The sequence below is a fragment of the Balaenoptera physalus genome (genome assembly GCF_965194825.1).
Source record: "Balaenoptera physalus genome assembly, chromosome: 10".
Classification (NCBI taxonomy): Eukaryota; Metazoa; Chordata; class Mammalia; order Artiodactyla; family Balaenopteridae; genus Balaenoptera; species Balaenoptera physalus.
Genome location: NC_138889.1, coordinates 57215349 through 57231090, shown reverse-complemented (window position 1 = coordinate 57231090; position 15742 = coordinate 57215349). Strand labels below are relative to the sequence as shown.

Sequence of the window (15742 nt, the reverse complement as noted above, 5' to 3'; positions counted from 1 at the left end):
TAGACAAAGCTGTTGAAAAATACTGACTTGATTATTTGTCACCCCCTTAACACTTGCCCTCCTTTTCTTCCCTCACTGAGCTGGTGGTGCATGGGCTGGTGCCTCCATCCTCGGTGATGCCTCTGTTACAGAATTTCCCTGCGACTGTCTGGTTATGTCTGTCCCCTCCACTAGACTATGATGTCTGAGGGCTGGAACTCTATGGTTCATCTTTATAGTCTGTAGCCTCAGTGATTATGACAGGGACTCTCATAGAATGAGTGCTCCATAAAGATTTGATAAATGAATGAGTAAAGGAACAATGTGTGAATGAACAAATAAATATTCCCACCAAAGAAAGCAAGCCCAGATGATGTAGTTCTACATATTAGAATATGAATTATACTTAAATTCTATATAGTAAAAGTAGGGATTCAGACAATAACTATTTTTTAAATATGTGATTTTTAAAAAAGATATTTGCACCAAGAGTAATTTTTGCTATATCTCAAGGATATGTTTTTCTTGGTAGGGACACCTCTAATCCCACAAGAGAATAGTTCACTTAAAAGCAATTTGCTTTCTGGTTCCTCCTCCACCCCATTATACCTATTTCCTAAAAAGCTGACGTATTCCTTGGACTTATTTCTCACATTTATGAAAGCTTTGAGACTAGAGGGTCTATGGGTTCTTTCTCCAACTTTAAAAAAATTCCTTTCTTATTTTCTTCTTTGTTTTTGCATGAGTATTTTATTTCTTTATCAGGAATAAAATAAAATGAAAAACAAAAACAAAATCCATAAAGCCTAAAATAACAAAGATTTTGGGGGGAAAACAAAAAATTCCGCACAGGAAGCAAAAATTATACCAAAGAACTTAAGAGTAAAATGGGGGCTCATAATCCTTCCTCAAGGAAGATCACATAATTCCTAGGGCAGGACATCTAGTCCAGGCACATGAGCTACATAATTTGCAGAGCTCAGTACAAACTGAAAATGCAGGGCTCCATGATCAAAAATTAAGAACTTCAACACAAGTAAGTGGAAAGACATCTTGTGTTCATGGATTTGAAGAATTTACATTGTTAAAATGCCCATACTATCGAAAACCATCTATACATTCAGTGCAATTCCTATCAAGATTCCAATGGCATTTTTTACAGAAATAGAAAAAACAATCCTAAAATTCATATGAAACCACGAAAGATGCCAAATAGCCAAAGCAATTTGGAGAAAGAAGAAAAAAGTTGGAGGCATCACACTCCCTGATGTCAAAGTATATTACAAAGCTATAGTAATCAAAACAGTATGGTACCGGCACAAAAACAGACACATAGACCAAAGGAACAGAACAGAGAGCGCCAATATATGGTCAATATTTGACAAGGGAGCCAAAAATACTCAAAGGAGAAAAGTCTTTTCAAAAAACTGTGTTGGGGGACTTCCCTGATGTTCCAGTGGGTAGGACTCCACACTCCCAATGCAGGGGGCCTGGGTTCAATCCCTGGTTGGGGAACTAGATCCCGCATGCATGCCGCAACTAAGAGTCCCCATGCTGCAACTAAGAAGTCCGCATGCTGCAACTAAAAGATCCCGCATGCTACAACTAAGACCCAGTGGAGCCTAAATAAATAAAATAAATAGATAAATAAATTTAAAAAATTGTGTTGGGAAAACTGGATATTCACATGCAAAAGAATGGAATTAAAACCCTATCTTGGTACAGCCACTATGGAGAACAGTATGGAGGTTCCTTAAAAACTAAAAAAAGAACTACCATGTGACCCAGCAATCCCACTACTGGGCATATACCCTGAGAAGACCATAACTCAAAAAGAGTCATATACCACAATGTTCATTGCAGCTCTATTTACAATAGCCAGGACATGGAAGCAACCTAAGTGTCCACTGACAGATGAATGGATAAAGAAGATGTGGCACATATATACAATGGAATATTACTCAGCCATAAAAAGAAATGAAATTGAGTTATGTGTAGTGAGGTGGATGGACCTAGAGTCTGTCATACAGAGTGAAGTAAGTTAGAAAGAGAAAAACAAATACCGTATGCTAACACATATATATGGAACCTAAAGAAAAAAAATGGTTATGAAGAACCTAGGGGCAGGACAGGAATAAAGACGCAGATGTAGAGAATGGACTTGAGGACACGGGGAGGGGGAAGGGTAAGCTGGGACAAAGTGAGAGAGTGGCAATGGACTTATATATACTACCAAAATAGATAGCTAGTGGGAAGCAGCTATATAGCACAGGGAGATCAGCTCAGTGCTTTGTGACCACCTAGAGGGGTGGGTTAGGGAAGGTGGGAGGGAGACGCAAGAGGGAGGGGATATGGGGATATATGTACATGTATAGCTGATTCACTTTGTTATAAAGCAGAAACTAACACACCATTGTAAAGCAATTATACTCCAATAAAGGTGTTAAAATAAATAAAAAACAAACAAACAAACAAACAAAAACCCTATCTTAGGACTTCCTTGGTGGTGCAGTGGTTAAAAGTCTGCCTGCCGATGCAGGGGACATGGGCTCGAGCCCTGGCCAGGAAGATTCCACATGCTGCGGAGCTACTAAGTCTGCACGCCACAACTACTGAGCCTGCACTCTAGAGCCTGCAAGCCACAACTACTGAGCCTGTGTGCCACAACTACTGAAGCCCATGAGCCTAGAGCCCGTGTTCCGCAACAAGAGAAGCCACCACAATGAGAAGCCTGTGCACTGCAACAAAGAGTAGCCCCCACTCACCACAACTAGACAAAGCCCGCGTGCAGCAACAAAGACCCAATGCAGCCAAAAATAAAACAACAACAAAAAACAAACAAAAAACCCTATCTTACACAATGCATAAAAATTAACTTGAAATGGATAAAAGATGTAAGACCTGAAACCATAAAAATCCTAAAAGAAAACACAGAGGAAAAGTTCTTTGACACTGGTCTTGGCAACGATTGTTTGGATATGACACCAAAAGCACAAGCAAGAAAGGCAAAAGTAAATAAGTGGGACTACATTAAACTAAAAAGCTTTTGCACAGCAAAAGAAACAATCAATAAAATGAAAAGGCAACCTAAGGAATGGGAGAAAATATTTGCAAACTTCATATCTGATAAGGGATTAATATCAAAAATATATAAGGAACTCATATAACTCAATAGCAAAAACTCAAATAACCTGATTAAAAAATGGACAAAGAACCTGAATAGACCTTTTTCCAAAGAAGATATTCAAATGGCAAACAGCTACCTGAAAAGGTGCTCAACATCACTAATCATATCATCAGGGAAATGTAAATCAAATCAAAACCACAATGAGATATCACTTCACACCTGTTAAATGGCTATTGTCAAAAAGATATGAGGTAAGTGCGAGCAGAGATGTGGAGAAAAGGGAACCCTTGTGCACTGTAGGTGGGAATATAAATTGGTACAGCCACTATGCAAAACAGTATGGAGTTTACTCAAAAAATTAAAAATAGGGCTTCCCTGGTGGTGCAGTGGTTGAGAATCTGCCTGCCAATGCAGGGGACACGGGTTCGAGCCCTGGTCTGGGAGGATCCCACATGCCGCGGAGCAACTGGGCCCGTGAGCCACAATTGCTGAGCCTGCGCGTCCGGAGCCTGTGCTCCGCAACAAGAGAGGCCGCGATAGTAAGAGGCCCGTGCACTGCGGTGAAGAGTGGCCCCCGCTTGCCGCAACTGGAGAAAGCCCTCGCACAGAAACGAAGACCCAACACAGCCATAAATAAATAAATTAATTAATTAATTTAAAAAAAATTAAAAATAGAACTACCATAAGACCCAGCAATTCCACTTCTGGATATATCACTGAAGGAATTGAAATTACTATCTGGAAGAGATATCTGCTCCCTCATGTTCATTTCAGCATTACTTACAGTAGGCATGACATGGAAACAACCTAAAGGTCCATGAAGAATGAATGGATAAAGAAAATGTGACTATATATTAAAAAAATCACATTTTATATATATATATATATATATATATACACACACACACACACACACACATTCTATAGACACATACACACACACACATATATATAGTGTGTGTGTGTGTGTGTGTGTGTATATATATATATATATATATATATATATATAAATAAATAAAATTCAGCCATAAAATGAAGGTAATCTCGCCATTTGTGACAACATGGATGAACCTTCAGGCCATTACGCTAAGTGAAATAAGTCAGACAGAGAAGGACAAAAACTGTACAGTCTCACTTATATGCAGAATCTAAAATAACCAGACTCATAGAAACAGAGAATAGATTGGTGGTTTTCAGGGGCAAGGGTGGGGCAGGGGAAATGCGTAAGGATCAAAGGTGTACAAACTTCCAGTTATAAAATGAATAAATCCTAGGGATGTAATATACAGCATGGTGACTATAGTTAACAATGCTGTAACAAATGTATACTTGAAAGTTGCTAAGAGAGTAGATCTTAAAAGTGCCCATTACACACGCACTCTGCCACACATACATCTTGTTTATTCATTAATGGACATTTGGGTTGTGTCCACAGTTTGGTTATTATGAATAGCGTTTCTATGAACATTCGTCTATAAATTTTTGTGTGAACATGTTTTCATTTCTCTTGAGTATATGCCTAGGAGTGGAATTGCTGGATCATGGGTTTAAGGTTTTAAAAAACTGACACACTGTGTGCTACAGTAGCTGTACCATTTGACTTTCCCACCAGCAATGTATGAGGTGGGAGGTATGAGCAATGTATGTTTTTCCACATTCTTGCCAACTTTTGTTATTGTCCGTATTTTGATTACAGCCATCCTAGTGGGTGTGAAGTGCTAGTGGTATTGTTTTGCATCTTCCTAATGATTAATGATGTTCAACATCTTTTCATGGGCTTACTGGTCATTTGTACATCTTCTCTGGAGAAATGTCTATTCAGATCCTTTGCCCATTTTTAAATGAGGTCATTTGTCTTTTTCTTGTTGTTGTTGAGTTGTAAGAATTCTTTTTATATTCTAGATACTAGACCCTCATCAGATATGATTTGGAAATAATTCCTCCCATTCTGTAGGAGGAATCTCTTAAAACTATTGATTCCTCAGCCCTAAGCCAGATCTACTGAATTAGTACCTGCAAGTTAGATAAAAGTTTTTAAGGTGATTCTGATGAGCCACCAGGTTTGTGGACAAATAATCCAGACCAGAGCTTCTCAAACTTTAACGTGCATACAAATCGCCTAGGGATCTTAATAAAATGTGGATTCTGAGGGAAATAGAAAAATTCACTAGAATACCACAGTAATAATGGTTGTAAACATGATCCACTGATAAATGCTAAAATTAGTGCACAAAAGTTTAAGGAGAAATTGGATATTTGCACATGATTAAAGTATTTCCTCCAAACTATTTATTAATTACAAAAGCAAAGATAGTAGTTTTATAGTGGAGGAACTTGGCAGATACTACCTTAATCAAGTGATCAAGGTTAACATGACCAGTAATAAGACATATTGACACCATGTGCCCGCTGATACAACGTGCAGAGAAAGGCATATCACCTCTGTGGTAGTCTCCCCAAAACTTCAATCTAATCATGAGAAAACACCAAATGGAGGGACAGTCTACAAAATACCTAACCAGTACTCTTTAAAAGTGTCAAGGTCAAACAAGACAAGACAGACTGAGGAACTGTCATCACAGATTGGAGGAGCCCTGGAGACAGAACCACCAAATCTAATGTGCTATCCTGGATTGAATCCTGAACAGAATAAAGACACTGGTGAAAAACAGGCGAAATCCCAATACACTGTAGTTAATAGTACTGTACCAATCAATGTTAACTGCTCAGTTTTGACCACTATACCTGGTTAAGCAAGATGTTAACATCAGGGAAAGCTGAATGAAAGATATATGGGAACTTGCTGTACAATTTTTGCAACTCTTCTGTAAGTCTAACATTATTTCAGAATAAGAAGTCTTAAAGATATGCAGATTCTGATGCTGTAAGTCTGGGTGGAAGTCGTCTGCATTTCTAACAAGTTCCCAGGAGAGGATGACGCTGCTCGTCCACAAACCCCACTCTGAGCAGCAAGAATCTAAACCAGTGGTTCTCAGACTTAACTGTGCATCAGATCACCTGGCAGGCTGATTAAAACACAGATTGCTGGGCTCCACGCCCAGAGTTTCTGATTCAGTAAGTCTGGAGTGGGGCCCAAGAATTTGCATTTCTAACAGATTCCCAGATGAGGATGATGTTGCTGATGAGCGAGGAATGGTTTTTGTTTTTAAAGGGCTGTAAAAAATTCAGAAAATAGGTATATGAATCAGAGACTGTATGAGGCCTTCATTTATGTACAGAAAACGGATGTTAAGCCCCAGACCCTTGCTACTTAGAATAACGTTTTTAAAAGACACTAATGCCTAGGTCCCACCCCTGAGGTTCTTAGTTAACTGATTTGATATGGGTCCTTGGCATCAGCATTTAAAAAATGTTCCTCTACTTCTGATATGTAACCAGGTTCAGGAAACTACTAATTTAGGCTCTCCATCCGCCTAAAAAAAACCCTACTCCTCAATCATCCCAGAGTTGAGGATGAGCCCCAACAAATGTCAAAGAGCACTTCTGCAATTTAAAACGTATTTTTAAAAGTTGAGCTACTCTGTTTTTTTTGAAGGTTAACAAAACCCAACACAAGTCAGAATTTCCCCCTCTTGACTGTCCCTTCCCAAGTAAATATAATGAACGCTGGATTATACATCAATAATAATCACAAGGGATCCCAAACCTCCCCCTGCCAAAAAAAAGTGGCAAGGATAACTGTTCAGGATGGTCTGAAATAGATGGCAGGAATGGACAGAGATGGATCAGAGAAGGGATAAAGGTGTGAGTTGCCCTATGGTGTGGCTGACAGTTAACAGGGCACAGAGAGCTAGAGAGTTGAGGGAAGGGGAGAAAGGTGCAGACCTGAGAAATGTGGTGGCATGGAGGTACTTGAAGAAACACCATCAAGTACCTTGAGCTTCATCATAACCCCAACATATCTGTTTCCCACTTGAGCATATTTAGTGCTAGGAGGCCCTCTAATATTTGGCTAACCCCTTCACACTCTTACCCTTTGCCTATTACTCCTCTGCCACAGAGGAAAGCCTTTAGCTACAGGTTGTTCTCCTGGTTCAAGGAATGTGAAGGCCATCATCCTAGCCCCAACTTCCCAGCCCTTCCCAGAAAGCGCCTGGCCCCTTCTGAGAAAGATCTGTGTTTGTTCCCATACCTGTGCTCTCCTCAGCCTGATTGAAGCCACAGATCTGGCAGATGCTCTGGACCCACTTATTCATGTCCTCCTCCGTCTCGGCCACCAGGTAAAAGGTGCGCTCGCTGGTCTTGATGTCAAACACAAAACTATCCTGCAGCTCCTTCTTGTTGAAGGTCAGGCCTGCATCCACCTGCTCGCAGAAGTTCAGGTTGATGATGCGCAGGGGCTTCTTGGAGTGATCATTCTTGTAGTATTCCAGAACATCTGGGTCACCGCTCATCCGCCCACTCCGCAGGATAAACCAGCGTTTCTTCCAGGCCTGAACAGGAAGGAGTAAGAAGAGGGGGGAAAGCCATTAGTTACTTCAAAGCTTTTCACAGGTCCTCAGAGGTCACCAGGTTAAGGGTGGGGACTGTTGCACCTGCAGGCTGAGCATGGCCTCTTATCTCCCTTTCATATTTCCCCAGAGTTTCAAAAATGAAGGATGACTTTAGAATGCATGTTAGTGCAGCATTTCACTATGGAAACAGGGTCTTATCACTATGAGAAGAGATGTGGCATTTCCACTTCTTAGATCAGGAAGTCTGATGAGGACTAAAACACTTGAGAGCAATTATTCCATTAAGCTAGAATACAGACTCAGACTCACCTTTTAGTCAGGGTGGAACTTGCAAAACTGTAACATCTCAGTTTATGGATGGGGTCCCCCAATAAGACATGGTGAGTTGAAGCAACAATGTCACACACAGCAAGTAGCAGAGAAACAAGTTTCCTAACTTTCAGTACACTGTGCTTTTTATCAAATCATGACGCCTTGGAAGAATCACATAGAAACCCTTCTAAAACGTCTCTGAAGCACATAACTTCAGGATTTCCCCGTCTCATTCACTGCTATATCCCTAGTACTTATAACAGAGCCCTGCACACACTAAGTACTCAATATACATTATTGAATGAATAAACTCCTTACATCCTGTCATACTATAGAATTTAACACTTGATTACATATTCCCTTATGTTGTCTTCTACATTCCACCTCTTCAATGAGACTGAGTAATCTGTGAGCAGACACCACACAAAGTGGTAAAAAGACATCACATATAAAATAGAGCCTTGGGTTGAATCTATGCTTTACCACTGACTTAATGTGTGATTTTTAGATAAAGTTATTTACTTCTTTGGATCTTGCTTCATCTATAGAATGAGAATCAACATCACCACCACCTGTCCTACCTACCTTATAGGGTTTATATTATGCAAACACACACAAAGCACTATGTATACAACCCTAAAGCACTGCAAATGCCAAGGATCAGACTGTCATCACAATTCGTTACATCCCACTGGGACCTTCACTCCGTTAATCCTGCCACCTTGCACTCTCACCTTCTATCCCTGTCCTCACTTCCTTCCCTACCTAACTTGCTCCTGTGATCCATCATTATCATCATTCCCTTGCTTTTTTTCTCCATTCCTCTCCTTTATCTGGGAAACCACAACCCCCGGCTAAGTCTAATGCTCATCCTACTCTGCCTGTTCCCATTCAGCTGTATGTAGTTGGAGAAAATCATACAACTACGTTGGCTGCTCTCACTTTAAATTCAAGTGAGCCCTTAGGCTGCCTGACAGTCCTACTACATTTACCTGGTCCATGATCTTCTCTTGCTCTTTGGCAACAGTCTTTGAACTTCTCTCTCTTTATTTTTTAATTTTATTTTAAAAATTTATTTATTTATTTTTTTGGCTGCATTGGGTCCTCGTTGCTGCACGCGGGCTTTCTCTAGTTGCGGCGAGCGGGGGCTACTCTTCGTTGCGGTGTGCGGGCTTCTCATTGAGGTGGCTTCTCTTGTTGTGGAGCACAGGCTCTAGGTGTGCGGGCTCAGTAGTTGTGGTTCGCGGGCTCTAGAGCGCAGGCTCAGTAGTTGTCGAGCATGGGTTTAGTTGCTCCTCGGCATGTGGGATCTTCCCGTACCAGGGCTCAAACCCATGTCCCCTGCATTGGCAGGCAGGTTCTTAACCGCTGCGCCACCAGGGAAGTCCCGAACTTCCCTCTCTTTAAACCTCCAGCACCTCTACTCTTTGGTATGAGAAAATACAAGCAAGCAAAAGAGAATCTACACATGTTCCATCACCAAATTCACCAATCTGTCTGCATTTGTAGCAAAGTAGTTTGTTACTAGGGAGCATGGACAGTTCACCCAGTCTAAGGCCAACCTTCTTCCACTTGAGCATCCCCTCTCACCTACATGTGGACATCATTGTATCTCTGGAATCACTGCATTCTCCCTCCCTCCTAGGATCATTCCCATCAGGACCCCAACTTCTCCCAACTAAGAACAAAAATGAAAAGCTTGACTTGATCCCACATTCCCTTCCAACTATGGCCCAGTTTTCTGCTCCCCTGTACAGTAAAACCTCAAAGAGTTTTCTATAGTACTAATCATTGTTTCCTCTCCTCCCATTCTTCTCTTGGAAGCAATCTAATCAGGCTTCCCCCAGCTCCCCCCACCCCCTACTAAAATAACTCAACAGAGGTCTTAAAGACTTCAATGCTGCGAAAGCAACATTTGCATTTCACTTGATCTCTCAGCAACATCTGATAACAGTTTATTATTCCGTTCTCTTTGAAGCACTTTCTTCACTCGGCTTCAGCGCTCACTCTCAATTTTCCGATCTCCCTGGCCTCTATTTTTCAGTCTCCAGTGCTGGTTCCTTCTCATTTCCCTGATCTCTAAATGTTGGAATGCCCAGTGCTCAGTTCTCAGACTCTTCTCTTTCTACACCCACTTCCTAGGTTATTTTATTCCATTTTACAGCTTTGCAAGCCATCTAACTGCTGCAATTCCTAAATTTATATCTCCAGCCCAGACCGGTCTATTGAACCCCAGAGTCTTATATTCAACTCCTCACTAATAGGCATCTCAAACTTAAGGTGCTCAAAACTGAGCTCTTGATATCCTCCAAGCCTGTTCTTCCTGCAATCTTTCCCATCTCAGTTACAAGCAGCTCTAGCCTTCCAGTTGCTCAGACCAAAAATCTTGATGTCATCATCAACTCCTTTCTTTCCCATTCCACATCTAACCCAACAGCAAATCCGGCTGGTCCAAACAGTTCAAAATACATCTACGACCTGGTCACTTCTCCACACCTCCACTGTTAACTCACTTGATTGAGTCCACCATTTGGTCGTCTTCCTGCTTCTATGCTTTCATCCTGCAATCTATTCTCAACACGGATGCTGATGCAAATCAGAGCATGCCACTTCTCTGCACCAAGTCTCCACTGGCTTTCTGTCTCACTCCGAGTAAAAACCAAAGTCCTCACAATGGCCAGCGGGCCTAGTATGACAGTCTCTCATCCCACAACTCTCACCTTACCTCCTGCCACTCTCCACCTTGCCCATTCTGCTCTTGCCACACTGGCCACACAATCCTGCCTCGGGGTCTCTGCTCTGGTTGTTCCCTCTGCCTGGAATAATCCTGTCCCAGACAGTCCCATTGCTTATTTTTTCCTTCAAGTCACTATTCAAGTGTCACATTACTGAACAGACTGTTTTCCTGACCACCCAAACCTCACACTCTCCCGCTTACTCTGCTATACTGATCTCACTAGCACTTACACCACCTAAAACACCACATTTTTGTTGATTCTACCCACCTCCCAGAATGTAAACTCCAAGAGGGCAGGGATTGGTTCTTTTTATCCCATGCTGCATCCTCAGTGTTTAGAATAGTGCCTGGCACATAGGTGGTTATCAATAAGTAGGTACTGGATTAATTAATGAATCATTTTCTTACATGAACTCCTTACAGTATCTAGAAGGTCATGGGGATATAACTGGTGCCTGATGAGCCTTGGTGGAAGTGAAGATTAAGGTATAGGATAGAGCTGAGGAAATAAATATAAGTACCATCTACTATAGTCACCTAAAATCTTGCCCAGGCCACTACTTACAGAACTCTGTGTGCATCTGTGTGTGTGCGTGCATGCATATAATGAAAGCGTGTGGGTAGCAAGGTGCATTTTTAAAAGGTATTGAAGCTTGTGTTTCAGTTGATGTATCCCCCTTTAGTGCTTGTCTCTGTAGAAAGAGCTGCTTTCAAATCACTGGTGTGCAGGTGCAAGCATAAACACACACACAGACACTCTCATAAACAAGAAAAAGGTGTTTGCTACAGATAACATCGGAGCCTGTCAGGTTCCACTTGCAAGAAGTGGTGCAGGCTGATAAATGGCTGCCTACAAAATGCTGATAAATTTATGACAGAGCAGGCAAAGTCATCTAGTCTAGTTCCAAATTCACATCGCTCTTCTGCCACAACACTCTCTGCTCCAACTTCACGTATGTGTTCTTGGGGGAACCATACAATTCAGAACTAAGTATAAGCAACTCCAAAGAGTCTAGCTCCAAAGACAACTTCTCTGATCCCCTCAGCTGAAATGGACCTCTATTTCCTCTGAACCATCATAACACTTTTAATGTACTTTTCACGTCATGTCAATTTTTTTTTCACAACATATTACAGATATTTTAGTATTTGTTGTTTCTTCCCAAGTAGACGATGAATAAAATCTCCTCCTATTCCTCTTTCAATCTTCATGGTAGGCATTTACTAAGCAAGGCTCTTTATCACCGAACCTCTCTTATCTCCGTGGCCTCATTTATGTTTCCTTCCTGCCATCCATCCATCCATCCAACAAATATTTATTTAGTGCTTACTATGCTACAGGCATCATCCTAGATGCTGAGGATACAGCATGAATTCCTGGTCTTACAGAAATTACAGGTGCATAACAGGTTACTTATTATTCTCCAAATGTGCCACATAATTGCATGACTTCATGTCTGTGCACAAGCTGACGTTTCTTCCTAGAATGCCTTTCACCTCACCTCATCTATCTGGAAAATTCCTATATTTTCTTAGTGCCAGGTTAAATATCACTTCTCCTGGAAGGCCTTTACTAACTTCCCATAGAGCTGGTGCTTCTGTCTCTTGTTCCCTTAACAACCTGTGCTTTCTGTGGCATTTCTTCACTCATCTTTGACATTTCAATTGCTCATATGTCTTCCTCCCCTTTAAGCTCCGAGCATCTTGATGTTAGGGTACTGTGTGGCCAACAGTTACTCGGCAGAGTACTTAGCCTATATGGGAACTCAGTAAAGATCTGTTGACTTTTTTTTTCATTCAATCAGTGTATTCATTTATTCAAACTAATAAATGCAATTTAAAAAGTTAAGTAAGCTTTCACAGTAGGAAGTAGGAAAGGAGGACAAAAAAGGGGATTACAGAAAAGGGAATAAGATAAAGGTATGTTGTGGATTCTCTATGACGTGAGTTTTTCAGCATTTGTTGCCTTCATTTTGATGAGTGCAGGACCCTGTAATAAATATTTATAAAGGAGTCTGGGCACTTCAGCTTGAAAGTACCCATTGATATAGAAATGAAAAATTACTGCTGGAGCACTGACACGTAATGCAAGGAGAATACAGGAACTTGAGTCCTGAATATGTTCTTAAGGGGAAAGCTTCTTCAGGACTGTTCTTACATCTGTACAAAATCTCCTACAAAAATTAACTCAAAATGGATCAAGGACTTAAATGTAAAATACAAGCAGAATTCAGCAAGATATAAAAAGAATTATATAACATGACCAAGTGGAGTTTATTCCAAAGACGTAAAATTGATTCCATATTAAAAAAATCAATCAATGCAATCAACCACAGTAATAAGCTAAAGGAGAAAAACCACATGGTCTTATCAATTAATGCAGAAAAAACATATGACACATTTCAACACCCATTCATGATAAAAACTCAAAAAAATAGGAAGAGAGGGGGAACTTCCTCAATCTGATAAAGAGCATCAACAAAAGACCAACACCAACATTACACTTCATATTGAAAGGCTGAATGCTTTCCCCCTAAGATCAGGAACAAGGCAAGGATGTCTGCTTTCACCACTCTTATTCAACATAGTGCTGAAGTTCTAGTCAGGGAAATAAAGCAAGAAATGGATATAAAAGGCATACAGATTGATGGATTTAGAGAGCATTATGCTAAGTGAAATAAGTCAGAGAAAGACAAATACTGCACGGTATCACTTATGTGTGGAATCTAAAATAAAACAAACTAGTGAATATAACACAAAGGAAACAGACTCATAGATATAGAGAACAAACTAGTGGTTACCAGTGGGAGAGGGAAGGGGGTAGGGGCAAGATAGGTGGCAGGGATTAAGAGGTACAAACTATTACATATAAAATAAATAAGCTACAAGGATATATTGTACAACACAGTGAGTATAGCCAATATTTTATAATAACTATAAATGGAGCATAACCTTTAAAAATTGTGAAGCATTATGTTGTACACCTGTATCTTATATAATACTGTACATTAACTGTATCTCAATTTTTAAAAAGGCATACAGATTGAAAAGGAAGAAAAAAATTGTCCCTATTTGGATGACATGATTGTCCACATAGAAAATCCCAAGGAATTTAGGAAAAAACTCCTGGGACAAATAAGTGAGTCTGGCAAAGTCACAAAATACAGGAGTACCTCACTGTATTGCACGTTGCTTTATTATGCTTTGTGGACATTGCATATTATACAAATTGAAGGTTTATGGCAACCCTCTGTCTAGCAAATCTATTGGCACCATTTTTGCAACAGCATTTGCTCACTTTGTGTCTCTGTGTCACGTTTTGGTAATTCTTGCACTATTTCAAACTTTTTCATTATGATTATATTTGTTATGGTGATCTGTGATCAGTGATCTGATGAAGGCTCAGATGATGGTTAGCATTTTTTAGTAATATTTTTAAATTAAGGTATTACATAGTGTTTTAGACATAATGCTATTGCACACTAATAGACTACAGTATGGTGTAAACATAACCTTTATATACACCAGGAAACCAAAAAGTTCATATGACTCGCTTTATTGCAGTATTTGCTTTACTGTGGTGGTCTGGAATTAAACTTGCAATATCTCCAAGGTATGCCTGACAAGATGAACATACAAAAATTGATTTGCTCCTGTATACTAGCAAATAAACACGTGGGCATAGAAAATAAAAACACAATGCCATTTATAATCACTTTTTTAAAAATGAAAGAGGTGTGAATCTAACAAAACATGTTCAGGACATGTATGCTGAAAACTATACAATGCTGATAAAAGAAATTTTAAAAAACCTAAATGGAGAGGCCCACCATGTTCATGGATTGGAAGACACAACATAGTACATCTCTCCAAATTGATGTTCAGATTTAACACAATTTCTATCAAAATCCCAGCAAGAGTTTTTATGAATGTAGACAAAATTATTCTAAAACATATATGGAAAGGCAAAGAAAGTACAATAGCTAAAACAACTTTGAAAAAGAAAAGTGGGGAAACAAGTCCACTAGATTTCAATAATTATTGTATAGCTACACAAATCAAGACCATGTGATACTGGCAGAGGGACATACACATAGGAACAATGGAATAAAACAGGAAACCCAGAAATAGACCTACACAAATATGCTCAACTGATTTCTGACCAAGGTGAAAAAGCAATTCAGTGGAGGAAAGATGGCCTTTTCAACAAATGGTGCTGAAGCAACTGGGCATCCACAGAGGGGGAAAAACAAACATCAATCTAAGCCTCACACCTTATACAAAAACGAACTCCAAATGAATCATGGACTTAAATGTAAAGCTATAAAACATTTAGAAAAAATTGGAGGAAATCTTTGGGATCTAGGGCTAGGTGAAGAGTTCTTAGACTAGACACCAAAACCATTATCCATAAAAGGAAAAATTTATAAATTAGACTTCATTGAAATTCAAAACTTTTGCTCTGCAAAAGATGGTTAAGAGGCTAAAAAGATAAGCTACAGAGTGGGAGAAAATATTTGCCAACCACATATTTGACAAAGGAGAGTATGGAGAACATATAAAGAACTCCCAACACTCAATAGTTTAAAAAGGGAAACAATCCAATTAGGACATGGGCAAAAGACATGAAGAGACATTTCACTGAAGAGCATATGCAGATAGCAAATAAGCACATGAAAAGGTGTTCAATATAATTAGCCATTCGGAAAACACAAAACCACAAAGAGATATTATCACAGACCTATCAGAATGGTTAAAAAAAAAAAAAATTGTAACAACGCAAAATGCTGGCAATGAGGCAGAGAAAATGGGTCACTTAAACATTGCTGGTGAGACTCTAAAAGGATATAGCCACTCTGGAAAACAGTTTGGCAGCTTCTTAAAAAACTAAACATGCAACTGCTGTATGACTCAGCAATTGTACTCCTGGGCATTTATCCCAGAGAAATGAAGATTCATATTCATACGAAAACTTGTAAATAAATGTTTATGTAAGTTTTATTTACAATAGTTCCAAACGGGAACAATCCAGATGTCCTTCAATGGGTAAGTGGTAAATAAACTGTGGTACTTCCATACCATAGAACACTACTTAGCAATAAAAAAAAGGAA

The 15742-nt window shown here is 39.8% G+C and overlaps 1 protein-coding gene across 2 annotated transcripts in view; it reads right to left on the bottom strand.

The window, feature by feature from the left end:
- The window catches only part of GAB2 (GRB2 associated binding protein 2), a 174223-nt gene that overhangs the window by 45589 nt on the left and 112892 nt on the right, over positions 1-15742 (bottom strand). For both annotated transcript variants that reach the window (XM_082410343.1, XM_082410344.1), the window contains exon 2: positions 7260-7560. In XM_082410343.1, the coding sequence (XP_082266469.1) occupies positions 7260-7560 (301 nt within the window). The remainder of the gene's footprint in view (positions 1-7259; positions 7561-15742) is intronic.